The sequence below is a fragment of the Spermophilus citellus genome, assembly GCF_964194105.1.
Source record: "Spermophilus citellus genome assembly, chromosome: X".
NCBI lineage: Eukaryota > Metazoa > Chordata > Mammalia > Rodentia > Sciuridae > Spermophilus > Spermophilus citellus.
The window spans coordinates 68,758,209-68,780,958 of NC_138190.1; the positions used below are offsets into that span (position 1 = coordinate 68,758,209).

At 42.9% G+C, this 22,750-nt stretch overlaps 1 protein-coding gene across 4 annotated transcripts in view; it reads right to left on the minus strand.

Annotated features, from left to right (window-relative positions):
* Positions 1-17,718, minus strand: part of NHSL2 (NHS like 2) — a 272,794-nt gene extending 255,076 nt beyond the window's left edge. For 3 of the 4 annotated variants that reach the window (XM_081277335.1, XM_081277327.1, XM_081277333.1), the window contains exon 1: positions 17,240-17,710. In XM_081277335.1, the coding sequence (XP_081133461.1) occupies positions 17,240-17,519 (280 nt within the window). In that variant the 5' untranslated portion in view covers positions 17,520-17,710. Of the gene's footprint in view, positions 1-17,239 lie in introns of all 4 variants that reach the window. The other variant, XM_081277332.1, reaches the window with a different exon arrangement.
* Positions 17,719-22,750: the final 5,032 nt, after the last annotated feature.

Sequence of the window (22,750 nt, forward strand, 5' to 3'; positions counted from 1 at the left end):
CAAGATAACATATGTAAAAGTACTTCATAAATGAAAAAGAAATACAAAAATGCTAGTTGCCTAGAGAAAAATTCAATTTCCTGTTCTCTTTCTGCCTCCCCGAGAAAGTTTAATTCTCTTTTTAGCCCCACCAGATATAATCTTGCTGAATCTCCTAGATTCCCCTCTGAAGTGCTGCATGGGATACTATCCCAACTAGGCTGCTCCCTGATGGTGGTAAAAACACTTTCAGCTGGGTGTGGTGGCGCACATCTGTCATTCCAGCTATTTAGAGGTTGCGGCAGGAAGATGGGAGGTAGCTCAGAGTTGGAGCTCTTGCCTAGCATGTGCTAGGCCCTGGGTTTGCTCCCTGGCATTGTAACAAACAAACTAAAAACCCCATATTCCTTCACAGTCCCCAGGTTCAGTATAACCTATTCCCCATTCATTGTGATAAAGAACATAGACGGGGATGCAAATTCTGGATTTTCAACTTATTCCCCAACTTTTGTTCTGTTTTATTTTTGATGTTGGAGATAGAACCAGGACCACACACATGCTAAACACACACTCTACCATGATCTACACCCCTAGACCTCCAACGATTCCCTGAGCCTGTTTCATCATCAAGAAAATGAAGATAATAATAGTTAATATATCTTGGAATCAATGTGACAATAAAATGATGCACATATTGCCTTTCACATAGAAAGCTCTTAAATATAATAATAAAAGCCACAGATTTTTTGTTTTGTTGTTTTGCTTTTTGTTTTTGAGGTACTGGGAATTGAACATAGGGCCTCCTACATGCTAGGCAAGTAGTCTACCACTGAGCTACACCCCCAAGCCCTTTAATTAATTAATTAATTAATTAATTAATTTAGGGATAGAGTCTCACTAGTTGTCCAGGCTGGCCTTGAACTTGCAATCTTCCTGCCTAAGCCTCCTGAGTCACTGGGATTACAAGCATGCACTACTACAACTGGCTCAAAGTTTTTTTAATTTAAAAAGGTGTGTGTGTGTGTGTAGAAATAATAAATATAAAAACAAAATGAGAAGGGCTGTTGTGGCTCAGTGATAGAGCACCGGCCTAGCACATGAGAAGCCCTGGGTTTGATCCTCAGCACTACATAAAAATAAATAAAATAAAGGTATTGTGTCCAACTACAACTAAAAAAATAAATAAAATATTTAAAAACCCCAAATAAGTAAAAATTAAAAATAAATATAAAAATATTTAAAGGTGGAATCTCCTCAAGTGCAAAAGTAACAAAAGTAAAATGGGGCACATCTGTTACTTTCTGATATTTGGAGTTTATCTGGGTGGCCAAATAGTACTGCAAAAACATGCTATTCCCTCTCTCTATTAGTCATTCAGCAACTATGCATTAAGAACTAACTGCATAACCAGAACACTGGGAGGACACAGACATGGAAAATAATAAAGCCCTTGGGGAGTCTGGTGGGAGCTCTTAAAACAAAATGCTGTAGCCTGGACATCTCTATCAACGTAGCAGTGGCATATCCTGTTGCAGGCAAAATACTTAGGAGTCAGTAAACCACTTCTTGGGTGTTGTGAGGTTCATAGTGTTGGTAATGGCAAAATTACAAAGCAGTAAAGGTAAGCATTAATTAGCATAGCAGATTTATTGGGTAATAAGCAAAGATTTTTTTTTTTTTTTTTAAATACGGAACTCCTTCTCCTCCTAGGCCATTTAGTCATTCAACAAACATTCACATCATACCTATTTCCAAACTACAAGCTCAAGAAAGAGGGATGAGTTAGCTACCATTCTTACCCTAAAGGATGATAATATATAACATTCAGGAGGTGACTGTTTTATTCACAAAGCCTTTTTCCTTACAGGATTTCATCTGATTCTCTGGACAGAGAACCGAAGCTCAGCACTGAAAATGATCCCTATTAACAAGTACCAGAACTGGGCTTACACCTGGGGAAAATAAGCAAAAATTAAGCCAGGCTCATAACGAAGGCTTCTTCCTACACCCAAAGGCCTGTACCTAGTCCACAATCATCTGATGTAACTATGGTTTCCCTTGGGCTCAGCTGAATTTATTGGAAACTCCCCTAGACCCTCAGCTGAATTTATCAGGATGGAAAGGTCTTAGCAATTATGTTCTATTTCCATATCCACACAACCTTTAAGAAAGGCTTTAAATCTCTTAGAGAGTTCTAACTTCTAGCTTCCAGTTCATCTTAGGGTAAGGAAAGGCCAGAGTGTTTTTTCCAAGTTCCAGAGAAGAAGGTCATGTTACTTTCAAGTGGTGGTGGTAAAGGAATGGAAATCAAAATGAATTCAAAAAGGGTCAATACATAATGACAGCCTCTGTCTAAGTATCTCCCCACAGGCTGAGCCACCTGGAGGAAACAAGGGTTGCAAAAGTGAACAAAGTCCAGCAGGAACATAATGGAGAAAATCAGAGAGGTCTTTAAAGAGCTGGGAATGGTGGGTTCTTGTGGCACAAATCTGTCATCCCAGCAGTTTAGGAAGCTGAGGCAGGAGGGTTGCAAGTTTGAGGGCAGCCTGTGCAACTCAGTGAGCCCTGTCTCAAAATAAAATAAAAAAAAAATAATTGAGGGCTGGGGCTGTAGCTCAGTGGTAGAGTGCCTGCCTTTCATGTGCGAGATACTGGGTTCAATCCTCAGCACCACATAAAAATAAATAAAGATATTATGGCCATCTACAATTAAAAATTTAAAAAAAAGAACTAAGCAAGTATCCAAGTGGTGGAGTGTTTGCCTAGCATGTGCAAGGCCCTAGGTTCAATCTCTAGCAACAAAAAAATAAAAGGAAGAAAGAAAAGGCAGAATGTCTAAGTGGAACTGTGGAAGGATGAATAGGCGTTTTCAGGAAAACAGGAGGAAAAGACTATTGAAGGCTTCCTTGCCTCTATGCCTCATGCTTTTCACAGAAGACTTAGCAAGTTTGTCTCCTTCCATACTGTCTCCCCAATGAAATGTAAGACTCAGGAGTCAACAGTAAGTCTTAGGAATTCAGTATCACCAATATCTGGCCCAGGGCCTGGCACAGGCTTACTACAACGATCAGGGTAAGGAATTAGCTTTTTGGAGCTAGTTCCAAATCAGCAGATTAGAGATAAACTGCTTGCTTTATTTAAAAAAAACTGGAAAATTAAAGGGGAAAATATCTCAGCTATGCCCAAAGTCACTGTTTTAAAGGACATTTCAGTAGAACACAGCAAAGTTCTTCAACAATAGTGAAGTATGGAGCAATGGAGATGTTTTCCCAGTTAAAACCCAGAAACAATGCACCACCACAATAAACAAGTAGCACTAGTTTTTCATCATAGAAAGTAGACATTTAGCCTGGAGCCATTGTCAGGGTCAGAAGCCTGCTGCCCCAGCAAATGGAGGGTAGATGGTTCATCACCATAGGGAGAAGTCCTGCAAGGGGTCACAGCAGGGTGGAGCTGGCAGCAGACGTGGAAAGTTAAATAAGGTGAGACTAGCAAGGGATGTCATATATATTCCTTGAGAACTGGTTCTCTCTCTGAGAAATTTCAGTATGGCACATAGTGGCACCTGGTATTATAGGACTGCTTGTACTATTGTGCAAGTTGTATTTCTACAAGGGAACCCTGCAAAGGGTCTTAAGTTGGGGCCACAATTTAGTTGAACCCAAGGCCCTGTCTGACTGCCCACAGAAAAATGAGCACCTTTATTTATTATGCCCAGAGAGGGTGACTTTTAAAATTTGTTCCACTAAGAGGATACTCCAGTTTTTAATAATTCAAACAAGAAGAGGTGACTTTTACAAATTGTTAGGCCCAACAAACAGATGATGCTTTTGTCTAAAGGTTCCACCAAAAATGATGGCTTTTCCTAATTGGTTCATTCAGAAGAGGTACATTTTTTGTCATTCCTCTACTTTGAGGGGGAGCACCTATTTGCGACATATGCTAGCAGCTCCTACTGGCATCTAACAGGAATTCAATAATTGTTTTCTGGGGTAGAGAGGTTCCTCACTTTCACCATCTCTTCCCCCTCTTTCCCCACCCCAGTCCCCACATGTCAGGTAGTCTGGAAGCTACAGGCACAAAATACAATACCTCCCTACAAGCCAATAACATTTGTTTTCCTAAATCTACCGTTTTCATTAACTTGGTGTTATGAGGGGAAAAAGAGTTCACTGAGCTCTTTCACAACGGGGAGTAAACTTATGTAACCCATTATTCCAAGAGGTAATACAGGCCGGAAGTTGGAATACAGCAAGATTTTCTTATCCAGAATCCTCAAAAAAAAAAAAATGAGTTCTCTTAATAGCTAAGTTTCCTGGGAGTTGGACAGATTCCCACTTTTCTGTACTGATTTTTTTTTCTTTTATTTCCACCATTTTCAGAAGAACTCTTCCTGAAAACATACTTCTCAGTCTTCTTAGATTCCTTTTCTTTAATTTTTTTTTTGCTGGAAGAATTTTTAAATTTTTAACTGATAAAAGCACACAAATTGTATATATTAACATAGTACCATGCAATGTTTTGATACATGTTTACACTGTGTAATGTTTATTCAATTTATGTTTTGAGATGGGGTCACACGAAATTCTGCAGACTAGTCTAGAACTCCTGAGCTCAAGCAATTCTCCTGACTTAGCCTTCTAAGTTGCTGCGACTACAGGCCCTTGCCACCATACTCAGATACATTGAATAATGTTTACATCAGATTAAAAGTATCTGTCTTATCAAATGTTCATCATTTCCTTATGGTGAAAGCATTCAGAAAATTCCTCTAATGCCTGTGTATCATTCTGAGGGTCCAGTATTAGTTGGGAGGCAAACCATAGAGGTTACCTTTAGCACCTTTCCTCTCTGATCACAGCAGGGAGGGGGCTTGCCAAAAGTGTCTCCCAGAGTTCTCCCCTTTCTCCTGTTCCCTTTGTACCAGTATTTCCCAGGGGGCTGCTCACAGAGTCACCTAAGTGGTTGTCTCAGGACCCCAAAATAGCCACAGGGGAGATTCTGCAAAAGAAGTCCAAACACCTGGCCACTGACCCCAGAGGTGCCTTTGTACCAGACCTTTTCTTCTCTCTGGGTGGCTGTTGGAGGAGAGCCACATTCTGAAAGTATTTGAGGGAAAAAGATAAATACTCTTTCTTCTAAATTGCATTTATTGAAGTATATATGGGTGTACAAATACTTGGTACCTTTATATGGTGAATTTTGCCATTCTACATTATTATTAATAAAAGAATTTGTGTGCATAAAATGGAGTACCACATCAGAGATCACGAGAAAGCATGGAATTCAATCTATACGTTGATTCAGAGGCAACCATTTCAACTTCTATTTGTAATTTCTGACATAACCTAATTCAGAACACTAAATATTACTAAGTGGCAGTTTTCCCCCTCTTGCCTGCACTTCCAACAAATGTGCATAGTGGAATCCTCATATTCTATCTCAAAGAAAAGTAAGTTGAGTTTGACCAGAAGTAGGGATCCAACCTAGTGTCATCATATGTGCTATTAAGTGGCTATGACATAAGAAAACAAAAATGGTGTCCTCATTTAAAATGCTAGTGGGTTTTGATGACATGTTATAGGCACAAATGTAAAATAAAAGATGTTTATTTAATCTTAACATTTATTTTTTATTAATGAAATAAAGTGGCTCCATTTTTTCTGCTTTTGTTATCTTATAAAAATTCAGAAGTACATTATCTAACTTTGTAGCATTACTGCTTGCAATTAATTCATACATGAGACCACCTATTTGTCCCTTATTTTAATCTAAGCCTACATTATAGTCCATGCTCATTATCCACAAATATATTTGTAAAAGATTATGTGGCCAGGGGCTGGGAGTGCAGTTCAGTGGTGGAGCACTTACTTACAAAGTTCCAGACCCCAGGTTGCATCCTCAGCATCACACACAGAAAAAGGTATGTGCTCAAATAGGTGGGGAAACTCTACCCTGGTCTCGTCCTATTTTAACCATCAGCAACATAGCAAGGGTTTTTCACTCCAGCTGCAAGTAGGATCTTCAAAAATACTTATTCCTGGGCCCCATGCCCCCAGAAATTCTGGTTTTATTGATATGGGGTGGAGCCACAGCATTTGTAGCTTTTTAAAGCTCCCTGGGAGATTTTTTGTTTGTTTGTTTTTTGTTTTGTTTTGAGATTTGGTGTTGTAGCCAGGGTCTGTATAAGATTCTGTGGTTATAATTTAAAAATGGAAAATGCAATCAGACGATGTAAAGGATTTTACTAGATGATTGAAATGTCTGGTGGTCTGGGCATCTTATAAACACTGCTAAGGTGTTCCCACGACCTTGAGGCTGCCCAACTATGAGCTCAGGGTTTATTTACTCCATATCCACACTTGTAAGAGTCAGGCCTATTAGACCATCAGGCAAACTATTTGATATTTCATTGAAACACCATTAGGCCCCATAAGTTTTGTGAGAAAAATATGTTTCTTTAACCCATAATCTAGGCTGGTTCTGTAAAACTGGTAAACCCAGCCAGGAGCCATGTATACATCCCCAGGGGAAGAGAACAGAGACAGCAAGACACTTGGACAAGAGCTGTGCCCAAAGACAGGGGATGCTGCCTGACTGATGGGTCTGCATCTGTCCTCTGCTCCTCCATGAAAGCCCCTTATTGGCACCCCAGCCTAGTGGGGTCTGTGGTCAGCCAACACCACATATACTCTCTGACAAATATCCCAAGGCTGCCAGGACTCTCAGTGGTGTCTCAGCTTCAGCTCCAAAGAATGTTTTCCCCCTTGGTTGGTGAGGCAGTGAACAGATGTCAGTGGGGGAGAATGAAGGGAGGAGTCAAAGGAAAGGAAAATCCTCGGGTTGGGAGAGATGAGCTGACAGCCTCAAAAGCAAGATGCAGCTCCTCCGTGGGCACACAAACATTCTTTACATATTCCAGAGAAGGGAAGAATGGCTGAAATTTGGAGCTGTCTAGAAAACATTCTTATTATAAATAAGCCTTTGACAGTACAACCATCCAGGGGTTTCAAAAGGATTGGTGGAATTTCATCTTATTTGTTTGTATCTCATGATGGTGTGCATAATCATGATGTATGCACCAGGCATTTTATATACATTATATTGAATCCTCACAACCACTCTCTGAACTGGGTAGTGTGAACTCCATTTTACAGATGAGGAACTGTGGCTCAGACATATCAGTCAGTTATGATGTGCTGAACTGAGACTTAAACTCACAGCTGCTAATTCCAAATCCCAAGATCCTTCCTTTAACGTGTCATCCATTATATTTGTCTTATTTATTCAAAGGAGCATACCATCATTTTGGAAATTTTGAAAAATGCAGAGTCGTATACAGAAAAAAATAAATAATACCCTGTGTTAGTTGGCTTTCTGTCATTGTGACAAAATACCTGAAATAATTATTTTGGTTCACAGTTTCAGAGGTTTCAGTCCACGGCCACTTGCTTTGGGCCTGTGGTGGCACAGTACATTATGGGAACAGGAGAATGTGGCAGAGAAAGCCTGTTCACTTCATGTCAGCCAAGAATCAAAGAGTTAGGAAGGGGTCCTACTATCACCCTCAAGGGCATGTCCTCAATGACCAGAAGACCTCCTACTATGCCCCATCTTAAAGGTTCCACCACCTCCAAGTAGTACCACAAGAAGGGGACCAAGCCTTCAACACATGGGCCTTTGGGCAACATTCAAGACTCAAACTACAGCACATTCATCCCTATAATCCTATCACTCTGAGAACCATTATTAACATTTTAGCATATACCTCTCCATTTTTTGGTGTACATGTATATGACATGTACACATATTTTACTTTGGATAATATACATGCAACTTTTTTAGGTACTGTGGGCTGAACCCAGGGGGTGCTTTACCACTGAGCTACATCCCCATTCCTTTTTTATTTTTTCTTTAAGACAGGGTCTTGCAAAGTTGCTGAGGATCTGTCTAAATTGCTGAGGATGGCCTCAAATTTGTGATCTTCCTGCCTCAGCCTCCAAAGTCACTGGGATTACAGGTGTGTACCACTACACCAATATTTTTTTTAAAAGATAGACTTTATTAAGAGAGAGAGAGAGAGAGAGAGAGAGAGAAAGAGAGAATTTTTCAATATTTATTTTTTAGTTCTCAGCAGACACAACATCTTTATTTTATTTTTATGTGGTGCTGAGGATCCTCGAACCCAGCGCCCCTCGCATGCCAGGCGAGCATGCTACCGCTTGAGCCACATCCCCAGCCCCCACTACACCAATCTTAAACGTGCAATTTAACACCATGTTTTTTCACTTACCATTATGTTGTACATTTCCACGTCTCCTTGTGTATTTGTTACAGCATGATTTTTTAATAGCTGTGTATTATTCTACCACATACTTAGAAAAATTTATATAAGTGTTTCTCTATTATTTAATGCTTAGGCTATTTTCATTTTTCCAGTTAATATACATAACCAAAAGATGCAATGAGGACCCTTAAATATTTTTCCCCACAATATCTGATTTTTAATTTTTTTTTATTTCTTGGCATTGGGGATTAAATCCAGGGGTGTTTTACCACTGAGCTACATCTCTATCCCTTTTTATTTTTTGAGACAGGATCTCACTAAGTTCCATAGGGCCTCGCTAATTTGCTGAGGCTGGCCTCAAACTTGTGATCTTCCTGCCTTAACCTCCTGAGTCATTGGAATTACAGGCATGTACCACCATACCTGGTCTGATTACGTTTTTAACATAAGATCCTGGAAATAGAATTGCTGATTCAAAGGGGACACACAGTAAATAACAACAACAAGGCCTGTCTTGCTAACAACAATGGGATGCCACCTCTTGCCAAGGTAGAGAGCCTGTGAGGATGTTCATGTAAGGAGACCTCAGTCACCTCAGGACCTCCTAGTGGAAGAGAATAATCTGAGTGTGGTATTTTCCAAATACTGGGGATCTGACTATAAGTTGTCAAGCAGCTAATTACACTGTTCTCAGAAGCAAACAATTCCAAAAAAACTAAAAACAGCTGATATATTTTTAAAACTTATTTCCTCTTTAGGCCCATTTTCCAAAGAGAAAAAAACATTCCTTCTAGGCTGGGGATGTAGCTCAGTGGTAATGTGTTTGTCTAGCATGGATGAGGGCCTAAGTTCAATTCCCAGCACTGAAAAAGAAATAGAACATTTTTTCCTAATTTTTCCTTAGATGAATTACAGACCAATCTGAAGAACCTATGATCTTTAGAAAGATTAATAATAATAAAAGATACTGTCAAACCTAAAATGCCCCCACTCACAGAAAAGCAGGGGCATGATAATATATTTAGCTTTGCAGTACAACTGGATATGCACAGCGGTGGACACACAGGCAGGTAGACTCTTGCTTTGTGTCTCTCTCTCATAGTGGCTGTGGCTTGGAGTCTCTTCTGCTCTAGCCTTCTTGAGTGGGAGGGGCAGGGGCCGGAGTGTGTGTGTGGGGGGTCAGGATCTGACTCTGCAAAGCAGGGAAGGGCTGAGGTTACCAAGGTCTCATCTGTTCCACAATAATGAAATTGAATGTAGATCAAGAAAATCAACAGTTAATTTTACAACTTCATTTTAATTATGCATTTTTTTACCTCCCCAATACTCTCCAGTCTCCAACTCTTCAGCCAACAAACAGGATGTGAGGGGCTCCTCACCCCACCTCCACCCTGGGGGCCTGTTCTGAGTCATGAGGTACCTTGTGCCCTCTGCTCCTGAATCCCTCACAGTAGTTCCTCCCCCACACCAGCTCTCTCATATATCCAGGTCCTTGCACAGGCAACTTCCTGTGCCAGGAATTCCCTCCCCCACCTTCTTCAATGGGTGGGCTCCAGATCTTCCTTCGAATTCAGACTTTAAATTCTATTGGAAGCTTCTTCCGGCTCCTTGCTGAATCAGGTGTGCCTCCCCTGCCTTCCCTGGAACCCCTAAGCTTATCTCCACAGCAGGACAATTAATTGCTCTTCCCACTGGTCTGCGGGCCTGCATTCTAGTTTATCTCCATATTTCCACAAACCTGCACAGGGCCAGCCGAGGGTCAGGGGCTCCATAAATGTGCACTGGCAAACAGGTATATTATTTATGAAGTGCCTTTCAGATGCCAAGCATGGTTTTAGGAGCTGATGACATGGCAGTAAAAACAAGTAAAGACCCCTATCCTCAAGGAGCATATATTTAATTGAGGATATTACATTTTAGAAAGAGACAGGAGGGAGGGAAGAAAGGAATATAGGACAGAAATGGGGAAGGAGGAAGAGCTGCCTGATTGTGCAAACCTCCCCAGTTTAAAGGGCTGATACTTAGTTTTCTCAGGCATGACCAGACCCACTGTTTTTAAAATATTTTTTAGTTGTAGATGGACACACTACATTTATTTATTTTTTATGTAGTGCTGAGGATCAAACCCTCTGCCTCACAAGTGCTAGGTAAACGCTTTACCACTGAGCTACAACCCCAGACCCCAGACCCTCTATCAAACACAGCCCTTGTGACAAGCTACTTATATACTTATTTAACATACCTCCTGTCCGTGGTATTGTTAAAGTAGTTTTGATATTGTCATCCTATGCACTCTATTATTTACAGCAAAAAAGATGGAACTGAGGGACATTATCTTAAGTGAAATAAATCAGGCACAGGAAAACGAATACCACATGTTCTTGCTCATATGTGGAAGCTAAAAAAAATTATCTGAATGTAGAGTAGTGATTACTGGAGACTAAGAACGATGTGGAGAGAGGTATATTGGGACGTTGGACAATGGGTACCAAAATAAAGTTAAAAGCCAGGCATGGTGGCCCATGCCTATAATCCCAGCAGCTCAGGAGGCTGAGGCAGGAGGATCCTGGGTTCACAGGCAGCCTCAGCAAAATCAAGGCACTAAGCAACTCAGTGAGACCCTGTCTCTAAATAAAATACAAAATAGGGCTGAGGATGTGTCTCAGTGGTTAAGTTTTCCTGGGTTCAATCCCCAGTACCAAAAAATAAAATAAAGTTAGGTAGGAATAAGTTCTAATGCTTTTTAGCATAGGGGCTTATTACAGTTCACAATAACCACACACACACACACACACACACACACACACACACACGCGTGCGCGCGTGCGCGAAGGTTTCAAACACAAAGTAATAACAGACCAAAATTGATTTGTATATAATGTATACATGTATTGAAATATCACACTGTACCCCATAAATATGTACAATTATTATGTGTTAATAAATTTTTAATGTTTAAGGACATTTAAAACATTTTTAATGTTTAATATTAGCTACCCTTTTCTGATCACTATACATTGTATATATGTACTGAATTATCATACTTTTCCCCATAAATCTGTGCAATTAAAATAATAAATGATAAAAATAAATTTTAAAAATAATATGTCTATGAGGGCTTATCTGAGTAAAATCATGGAACTCTACAGAGCAGGGAAGAGATGATAGCTTAAACCAGGAAGACCAGACTAGTGGTTCCCAACTGAGGGTAGAAAATTCTAGAGGGCTATGGTGTTATCACAAGAAGTTTGTGACTTTGCAGATCCACCAGGCATTGTCCATCCATTGAATAAGCACTTCTCTCTTTGTGTGTGTGTGTGTGTGTGTTACTGAGGATTGAACCCAGGGTCTTGTACATGCCAGGAAAGCACTATACCAACTGAGCTGTATCACCAGCCTAGCACATTTTACATATATATGAAGATAAAGTTCTCAGGTTTAAAATACAAAACCATGTAAATCATTGCTGAATTCATGGTAGCATTCTATTGTTGTTTGGTTTGGTGTTTGGCTTTTTTACTTCATAAGGGATTTTAAAAGCCCTAAATCCATCCTGGGACCCCAACCCAGACTGAATGGAAGAATCCACTAGGGTGTGAACTGGGGTCCTAGTTGTGATTATCTGCTATCCCCAACCTGAAAAAGAAGGCCCAATGCCCAGGCACTGCATGCTGATGTGGTGAAAAATGAGATAGCATCCAACACTGTTTACTGGGAACTCTCCAAGTAAGAGACTGGGTCATATTTACCTATGGGTCTCTAGAAGCCAATATAAGGGCAAAGAAGGGCACATGCAAAAAATATGCCTACTCTTCAAGGCTAGAAAATAATGATCTGAGGAAAAGGTGATTTGAGGCCTCTGAAGGGGTACAGAGAAGCAAAGCCAACCAGCCTGTTAAGCTACTTAAGCATTGAAGGATAAGAAATCCATACCTTAAAAACACATATGCTAAATGCATTTCTGGTAATAATTTAAATTTCTTATTCCCCTTGGTTTTTAATAAAAAAGTGCCTTTTGAAATGCCAACTAGGCTCTACTATAATAACAGAAAATAGTCAGGATGCTTTGGGGGGTGGGGTAGTGTCCATAGTTGGTTTGAAAGCTTCAAGGGAAAAGAGCAGGTATAAAGATGGCAGAAGGATTGGAAATGAAACACCTCAAAGAAAAGGTGACCTTAAGAGGACAGTGACAGGGTCACTGGGCAGATACTTTTTTCCCTCTGAGTATCATTTTTCCAGGGCAATTTTTCACTCAAACCTTAAAGGAGACTATCTTTTGTTTTAATAAGAGCCTGTAGCCTCATGTTTATTCTCTGTAAGATGCAAGGTTGATCTTCCCTCCTCTTCAGCTCTAGTTTGCCCCCCAAGTGGCAACTTATAGAAACCATACCGGGCCTGTTCTTTAAAGCATCCCTCAGTAACTAAAGGTAGCAGAAATCGTCATGGTCCTGGACAAGTTCCAGTTGAAGAAAATGCCAGAGCAGCAACTCTCAATGAACAACTGACTTTGAACTTAAGTGCCGCTGTGGAGGGCAGAGCACTGGCCTGGAATATCAGAAGGCCTGGCTTCTAGATAGAGGCTTCCTGTCACTGTCCTGCTATGTGACTTGACCAGTGCCATATTCCCAAATAGGTAAATTGAATACATGCTTAGGCCATTAACAGGAGTAGAAAAGAGAGGGGGAGGAGGATAGAAAGGATCTATTAAAAAGCTATTTTAATTTCAACATACAAGTGAGCTTGGAGTCATTTCAAAAAATAATATTTTATTTGAAGATTTCTAGTCCTCTCATTTGGAATTACACATGGGAAGGCTAGAATCTTTTCAGCACTTACAGCTACTAAAGGTCTTGATCCAGCTGGGTGACTTTGGACAGGTTCCTTCACCTTTCTGGTCCTGGGGTATCAGATGCCATGATGCTCATAATGGTTAATGACTAAAATTTTGGCATCACATAGTATAAACAGACTCCACCCAAGCCAGAGAGGTACAGATAGAGACAGATGATGCAAATGCACTACTCTTCTCCTGAAACATAATCAACTTCATCAAGGTTAAAGTTGAGCCCAAGAACCATAACTTGAATCTTCTCCTATTAGCAGTCCAAAATCCTTGACACTTTTATCACGTTAGCTGTTCACGTGTCTTAAAAAGGAGAGGATTAAATTTCTTGTTTCTAAAGTAGAAGAAATTCTAGTGGACATTTTGGTGTCCAAATTTCCAGGGAAGATGTTTTCAACACATGGAAATGCCATGAAGCAGACCAGGAATTTCACGGTATTTAAAAAGAAAGTGGAAAGTGAAGAAAGAAGAAAAGAAAAAAAATAAAATAAACGGGTTTGTTTCTCCTCTCCCTTCTATCAACCCACTGTCACAAGGGCCTCTGGGGCTGACAGGTATGACATAAACAAAGTGAGCCTTGCCTCTGTCTGTCTCAAGTCTCTAAAGATCCCCTCTGCACAGTCTGACTCAAAAGAGCATCTCCCCTCCTCCTCATCAAGGATGGTCAGATTCAGGAAATATACACCTCTTCTAATGGCAAACTGGTTGCAGTCAGGAGGTGCAGTTTTCATCTTCATATAGATTTACAACAGTCTCCTCTTGCACTAAAACTATCATTTTAAACATAAATAAACCAGCTGTCTTTTCTGATTTGAAGCCAGAGTTGCCACGAAGTTGGAAAATCAAGAGGCAGGAATTTTACATAAAGATGAAGAGGGAGTTTCCACCATGGACCCTGCTGGTGATATTCAAGCCAAAATAACTGCAAGAAGCAACCGAGCATCTTTCCTGCAGCAAGTTCATGAGTCAGTGTAAAATCATAGCTCTCCAGTGTTATTAAACATACCTGGAGTTATCTAGTGCTTCAGTGACTTCCTGGATCTCAAAGGAGATATTATACCCTTAGGCCTATGATCTGATTGCTTTTGTAATTATCATCTGAGCGCCTACAAACATTAAATAGATCTCAGAGGGAGGAGTTGGAAAGCTTGGATTGACTCAACATATGGTGGCAGGCATGGAATTATTTCCCACTGGTTTTGACCATACCATTCTTGAGACGAAGAGCACAGAGTGCTGGCCACAGATGCAATAAAATGGGTCACATCTAAAACCAGATGTGGGGAAAAACTCAGTTTATAGGCAAGGTCATGCCTAGGGTGTGGCCATGGCTACAGATCCACAACCAGAGGGGTCTGGTGCAGACCTGAATATGCCCTCTCCCTTTCCTCCCCCATCCCCCACCCCATACAAGTTACAAGAGCTTCTAGGGCAGTCTCAAAAGGGTTCGGGTTACTGAAGAACAACTTTCAGTGTGTGCGTGTGGGGGGGGGGGTTGCCAGGCAACCAGGCCAGCCCAGTCCCACCCCTGTAACCTTGAAGATGGTGGGGGTGTGACCTCTGATAGTATAGAGAGCACTTGGATTCCTTTAGCATCCACTTTCTCCTCCTCTATCTCTCTCTTGCTTTCCCTGTTCTCCCCTGCTGCTTTCCAGGGCCCCAGCCCAGCCTGCAGGCTGTGGGCCAGTGTGATTTGCCACTATTCAGCCCATAAGTGGCAGCCAAGTTGTCCCTGCAGGGAGGCTACAAGCTGCTGGCCTGTCAGCTGTCATTCACTCTGGCCATGTTATTTCCAAACCTTCCTCTCTCCCTCCCTTCTTCCCAGGTTTATCTTGCCCTCATGGTCAAAAGAAATAGCTAGAGAAAAACATGAGGGGGAAATCCTGCCAAATGGGTGATATATAGGGTAAAATGCTGACTAGAAGTGCTGGTCCCCAGCAAAATAGTCAGTAAGGGAGTGGGAGTGCTAGAAGGAAAAGGTACTTGGAAGAAACAAGGGCAAGATTTGACCATTTCTGGGTTTTGTTGATTTGTTTATGGTTAAAATCCAATATACAGCCCACTGGACACCTTGTTGAAACTTATGCCCAAGCAACAAGCGGGTGCCAGATGGTAAACTGATTATGCTCCCCAAATCTCTTTGCATTTGGCACTTATGCTCAGACCATTACTGAGAAGGTCTAATTTAAGTGCTATGCAATCACAGCTCCTGAAGAGAAAAGTGTGCACGGGAACCTCAAGGGGAGTCTAGGGTAGGGCATCAGACCAGAAAATGGAAAACTCAGACCTTTCTGCCAACTTACAGAAGGTATCTATGTTCCATTTATGCAGCTGTCCCTGGGGTGCCTCTGAGCCAATTGACATGTACATTCTCAAAGGAAAATGACCCCACTAAAGATGAAAGATGGCCACTCTCCCAGCTCTTGCAAACTTCCAAGAAGCCAAACCAATGGCAATTTATCATAAGAATTATTCTCTCCCTTTAGGTAAAGATATCCATAGCATGCAGTCATCTCTGTCTAACCCAGCAGATCACTGCAAATGGTTAGGTCTTCAGGTGACTTGGTGAATCCATGCCTTCACTCCTATGGAAAGGGCTAGTTGATTCAGTAGACAGAAAGGTACAGTTGGAAAAGTAGAGCCTCCTCCCTGTCCTTAACTTACCCTGCTGAATTTAGTAAGTGGATCTCTGCAGGGATTTTGGAAACTACTCCCTAAGCTGTCACAAATTTTTCCTAGACTAATCCTGGTAATCAGTGGGACCCCAGCAAAAACCCAACCCAACCAAAACAACAATAACAAAACCCCAATGACCTTCTTACCCTCTTTGTTAATTGAGAACTACCCAGATCTAGGGCCCCTTCTCCTGGTCCCCTGCCTTGCAAAGGCTTCTGGTTCCATGTCTACATTCCATCTGGCAGTCATCTGTGTCTTCCACCTTCCTTTTTTTCACAGAACTCAATTCCTTTCTTCTCTACTAAGTGACCTCTGCCATGCACCTCAGAGGTCAGAGACCTTTATGAAGAGGGGTGCCAGAGCCTCTTGATTCCAGTCCCTTCTTTAAGGAGCCGGGTCTGCAATGGAGAAAGGCTGACCCAGGCCATCTTTTTCCAAGACATCAAAAGACTTACACTCTTAAGTGCAAACTTCTGCCTCCACCTGAAACTTTCTAGTCAGATTGCTCTTTCTGTAGACACCATGTGGCCCTGGTACCTGGCAGGTCAAGCTGTGGTCAGCATTTCCAGCAAATTCAGTCCACTTGCTTTCAGCAATAGTCCCTCACATCTAAAGGGGTACTGCATTCCTACAGAAAGGATCCCCCATTCAAAGTACTGGGATCCAAAGTAGTAAAAGACACACTCAGCAAGAGTGCCCCTGGGACCTGGTGTTTCTCAGGCAAGACTGATTCCCAAAGTGAATGCACTTCAGGAAATTGATGACAGTTTCTTTACATGGTTCTCTCCAGCAAATCTGTGCAGCTGGACTTTAGTGGTAGGGGGTCAGCGAAGTCCAGGGCAGTCTCCCCTCCCCCTACCGGCCACTCCCTGGCTCAGCGGCCCAGAAAGTGCTGGGAGAAACAGGCAGGAGGGCTCTCAGACGTTTCCCCTGAGTGAAAGTCGCGTTCACGTTCCTGCGCGAAGTTGCACAGGTTTAAAGGCAATAGGCACTGCTGCCTGGCTTCTGCCGCCGTGAAGGTGGCAGGCGGCTTCGGCGCGCTTTCCGAAGTGTCGAAGCTCCTACAGCCAAGCAAAGACGCCGGCGCGGCCATTCCGTCCCGACGCCACGGTGATAGGGACGCCTGGGTCCTGAGGGCGGCGCCGAAGCCATCCCGGACCCTGCGCCCCCTACCTCCCCCAGCTCTCTGGCCTCAAACCCAGGGCCAGAATCCCCTGTGAGGACACAGGGACACTCAGGACGGCGCGACCATGTCCAGGAGCTGGAAGTTCCAGCGATAGAGCAGCGGGGGAGGGTGGGGACTGAGGAAACGGTATCCCCTCATCCTAAAGGGAAGAAAAGGAGAAGAGAAGGACGGAGAGAAGCGGGGAGGGGTGGGCACAGAACTAAATGTCTGCTGGCGCCCCCAGAGGCGGGGTAGTCGCGGGGTCGCTAGTCGCCAGGGCGTAGTTTACCTAGCTCTTCTTCGTCTTCCTGCGGGCCAAGCAGGCGACAGGGAAGGCGGCGGCGGAGGCGCACGGTGCGCCTGCATAGGCTGTCGGTGCGGCGTCCCAGGGCCAGCAGGTGCCCCTCGATGTCTTCGAGCAGAGCCAGTGAGTGGCCACATAGGTCGGCTAGTTGCCGGAGCAGACTGAGCGCGGCCAGGTGGCTCACGTCGCGGAGCTCAGACAGCGGCTGCGGAGGGTTGCGCGGGCACAGACGCTGGGGCACAACCGTGCGCCTGTAGAACGGCATCCCGGTCGTGGATGCGGGGGACCAGCCTGGCGGCGCGACTGGCTCACCCCGAAAGGCGCCCCTGGCCCGAGGGCCCCTGAGAGGCGGCCCCAGCTCCGGGTGTAGCAGGCCCCTAGGCGCGGGCCGGCGAGCGAGCGGGCGCCAAAGACGCCGGGCGGGTGGGCGGGCTGACGGGTTCACCGCCGAGAGCGCCGGCTCCCCCCGGGCTGCACACCCGCTGGAGCCACCAGTCCCTCTGACTCTGTTTCGCCGGGCTCCTCCTCCTCCTCCCCGCCTTACTCCTCCTCCTCCTCCCTCTACTACTTCGGGATCCCCCCACCCACCTTTTTTTTTTCTTTTGCGGTCAGAGATTCGCAGATTAACGCTTGATCCGGGAGAGGAGGGAAAGGGAAGTAGGAGTAGAAAGAGCGAGCTGGAGCGTGAAAGAAGGAAGGTCTGCGTGAGTGTGTGAGTGTGTGTGTGTGTGTGTGTGTGTGTGTGTGTGTGTGAGAGAGAGAGAGAGAGAGAGAGAGAGAGAGAGAGAGAGAGAGAGAGAGAGATGTTCAGTGCAGGATATGTGCCTGCGTCCTACTGTGGAGCTCGTGCCCGGGTACTGATGGTTAAAGTTGTTTGCTGCTTTGTCTAATTTTTTTTAACTCAAACTTTTTCTCTGTAAATACAATTTCAAGTGCACCGATGCCCACACCAACAAGTAAATAGTGGAGACAGCCCGAATAGTTGGCTTCATTCATCTACCTTTCCTTCCCCAAACATATATTCGGTGCCATGCACCAGCTAGAATAGGCTGAGTATATGCGGCTAGCACCCAGGAGCTTGGAAGTAAGGGGGAAACCAAGTGTTTCACCCGACTGCTTTGGAGGGAAATGTCTCTGGATGTCCCTCAGTGCCCAGACTGCTGAAAAGACATCAAAATGGAAGGAAGAAGGAAGGAAGAAAGGAAGGGAAGGAGGAAGGGAGGCAGGGGGAGGGAGGGAGGGAGGAAGGCAGACCCATTTGTAGAGTAATAGATTCAGTTCAAATGGAGGAACGCTATTCCATATTTCATGCAAAAACAGAACATAGAACTGCTTCTCTCTGGTAGGCCCTGCCAACTGGGATGGCTTCCATCCCTGGCCATACTGGACTCCTGGGATGTCTCAGGAGTGGGTACATAAGCCTGGGTGAGCTTTCAGTGTTAACAACCCTGTAATTCATGTCCTGATTTTTCTCCATTTTAGAAGGTAGAAAAGAGAGAGACATTGTTGTCCTCAGAAAACCAGAGTGGCTAATTGTGCATGTCCTTGTGCACTTGGGGTTTCCACTCAGAATACTTCAACACACCATGTTACAATCTGATTCTCTTTTAATCCACTTCTTTGACTTGGGTATTCTTCCATTTCTTTTTTTCCCTTATTCTCTCCTCATCTTTCATCCTATAATTATTCAGATCCTCATAATCCCTATAATCTATTAGCAAAATAGTTGGAACAGAACACTTGTGTCTGACTAAAGATCCTGAAAGCAGCCTGTTTCCACTCATTCCTTCAAAGAATAAATTGTCCCTTAAGCAGTTCTAGAAGGCTCTACAACTAGGCACAGTGGCTTGTAACCCCAGGAACTTAGGAAGCTGAGGAAGGGGGATCATGTCCAACCTGGGAAATGTAGTAAAACCCCATCTCAAAATACAGAATAAAAAGGTCTGTAACTCAGTGGCAAAGCACTCCTGGGTTCAATCCCCAGTAATGCCAAAACAAACAAACAAAAAATCCTCTACAATTAGTATATTTCAAAATTTCTAAAAGAGTAGATTTTAAATGTTTACACTATAAAAATTTGTTTTTAAAAAGTGCTGGATGCTGTGGCATACAACCTGTAAACCCAGTTACTTGGGAGGCTGAGGCAGGAAGATGACAAATTTGAAGCTAGTCTGGGCAATTTAGGAAGACCTGTCTTGAAAGAAAATGTTTTTTAAAAGGGGATGTAGTCCAGTTGTAGAGGACCCCTGCGTTCAATCCTCAGTACTGAAAAAAGAGATAAGTATGTAAGGTGATGAATATGTTCACTAGCTTGATTTACTCATTCCATAATGTATACACATATCAAAACATTACTCTGTACTCCATAAATGCGTATAATTATTATTTGTCAATTAAAATAAAGAGTATTATTATAACCAGTTACCCTGGTTAGTAGTTATTCTTTGTTTAGTAAACTAGAACATGTATACTAGAAGAGTGTTTTTAAAATTTTTTTAATTATACATGGGCACAATATCTTTATTTTGTTTGTTTATTTTTATGTGGTGCTGAGGATCGAACCCAGTGCCTCACATGTGCGAGGCAAGTGCTCTGTCACTGATCCACAACCCCAGCCCGAAGAGTTTTGTTTTGTTTTTTTAAATATTTTTTTCACTGTACTTGGATACACTACCTTTATTTTATTTATTTATTTTTATGTGGTGCTGAAGATCAAACCCAGCACCTTGCACGTGCTAGGTGAGTGCTCTACCACTGAGCCACAACCCCAGCCCAGAAAAGTTAAGTTTTAATTAAAACAAGAATCAATAAATGGGCAAAAGATAACTCCATTTCTGAACTATAAAGTCTGATTGTAAAATGAGAACCTTACGTTCTCGCTTTGGTGAATTTAGTCCTGAACCAAGAGTGACTGGCAGGAAGTAGAGACTTGGCTGGACACTCCAGAGATACTTTTCCTTGACCTATGAGCTGTTCAAACTGATCTCTGCCCTGCAAAAGAAATGAGGTATGAGCAGATTGAAGGAGACTGTGGATAGAGCTTTGTTGCCTGCCTGTGTGTTGTAGGCGTGGTCTGGGCCTGGTGGCTGAATTGCTCTCACTACTCTGATTCCTAAACCTGATGCATCTTTCAAAGCTCCATAATAAGAAGCTCAACTTCAAGCAAATCAGCTTTGGCCCCATGCCCTTCCCCCCAGCCTAGTCTGCTCACTCCAGCCTCTTCGATGAGACAGCTCTGGTTTTCATCAAGGAAACATCAAGGACTTGCAATGGAGCCACCTCAGAGCAGGGCCCCTCCTCCCTTCTCAGGACTACAAAAGGACTGCATATAGGATGGGAGAAGCCCGGGGAATAGAAATATTCACCTTTCTTCTCTGCTCTGGTCTCTAAGGTCTATAACCAAAAAGAAAATTAGAGACCTCCAGTGAGACACTACATTGGGTTTACAAGGTATTTAGAGTCAAAAATGGATAGAGACTCCTGTAGGTGAAGCAGCCCTATAGGGAGCCTAGCTGTGGTCTATGGAAGGACAGTTGGGGTCCTAGTGGTGCCATACTCCAGCCAAGCTCACCAGTCAGGAAAGCATCTAAGGTTAAGGGTCTTCATCACCCTTCAGTACAGCACATGATACAGTGTACTGGAGGGGAACACAATCATCCTTGTTTAACAGCAATAATATTTGTTTGTAATAATATTGTCTTCATCAGGCAGAAACCGTATCTCTCTTGTTCACTGCTATATACCAAGCTCAATGACTGACACACAGTAGGTACTCAGAAGGTATTCACTGAATGAATGAATAAATGAAGTTGGATTGTAGGCAGAGCCAGATATGAGGAGCCATACTTCAAGATTTAAATTGACCAAAGGGGCAATAGAGAGTCACTGTGGCTTCTGGAACAGAACACTGCCTGACAAGAGGAAGGAGATGCTTAAGAACTTTTCATCTGGAGTCAATATGGAGGCCAGGGCTGCTGTGCCCACTTGCACCAACATCCTCAGGGCCAAGTAGCCAGTAAGTGTTCCATGAATTAAAAATTTGCTTTGATTTGCCTCTAAACCTTGGCACTACACATTCAGGAGGAGAAAAGGAAGAAAGGCACAAAGGGGAGAAAGGGAAGGCCTTTAATAATCACACTAGACCCCAAAATGCTGCATGCTTCCTACACACCCACCAACTCCCAGGCTCCCAACCTGTAGATGTTCCTCCTGTCACTACGCTTGGAGTTGCAATCTGAGCCTAAATTAGGCCCACCTGTGAAATTGGATATGGCTTTGGTCTAGAAGCATCTACAGAAAGAGTGACCAGAGAGGTAAAAGAGAAACAGGAGAGTTGACCATTCATGACCAACAAGGCCCTATTTTCCTTCCCACTTCCCATCTTGCCTACCTAGCTCACTGCTGCAAAGAACCTAGAATTTCTAAAAAATTAATTTGAAAGAATGAACATGTGACATAGGATATGCCTTTTTCCTCCTTCAAGCTGGCAGTTTCCACCGCTGCAAAATGAAAAGGTATGAGCAAACCTCATACACCCTATCCCACTTCCCAGTACAGCCTTCAGTCCTATTTCAGGGTAAGGAGTAAGAAACCTGCCTTCATATTGCTGCTTCTCAAATATGCCTAAATAGCAACTTGATGGCTAAGAAGAAATTCCAGTTTTCTCCTTGACATTCCTCCATAGTTAGTTGTTTTATCTAAGTGGTTGTGTGTGTGTGTGTGTGTGTGTGTGTGTGTGTGTGTGTGCGTGTGCATGTGCATGAGATGCTGGGGATCAAATCAGCATGATAGGAAAAGCACCCTACCACTGAACTACACCCAGCCTGTTTTATCTAAGTTTTAAGAATATACATTTTACTATACATCCCTTTGACATGAGAATTAGGAAAAATGCTTTTATTAGGGATGAAAAAAGTGTAGTCAATAGGGGATAAAAAGGCTGCTCATCAATCCCAACTCTTAACATTCGGTTATTCCCTGGTTCTAGTGTCTGTACCAAACAACATTAACAAGAATTGGCAAATACTAGATAGACATATTTTTTTTCTAAGTGTCATTTACCCATTCTTGTATTAATGCTTGGCTCTGTAGTTATGAACACAAGTAGACTTTCTCTACTCAAACAGGCAGTCCAGTGGCAGCTTTTCAATCAGAATAGAGCCTATAATTCAATCAACAATGTAGACAATATCAATGCTAATCAATGCTACACAATGAAAATAGTGGAAACACTGAAGGAAACAGTGCTACAAGATTTGAGAGGAAAAAGTACACTTTTCTCCAGAGACAACAGAGGCTTCCAGAGTGGGGAGGGTTGCAGCCCCAGAGCTGGGCCCCTAGGGGTGGACTGGAAACTTACACGGTCATCAATCACCTCCTAGGGCAATAGGCGTGTGAGCCAAAGACAGCTCAAGGTCCTAAAATAAATTCCTTTCAGCCCAGACTCAATGCTTCACACACACAGGACAAACCCTTCAAGAATTCCATGAGGAAATA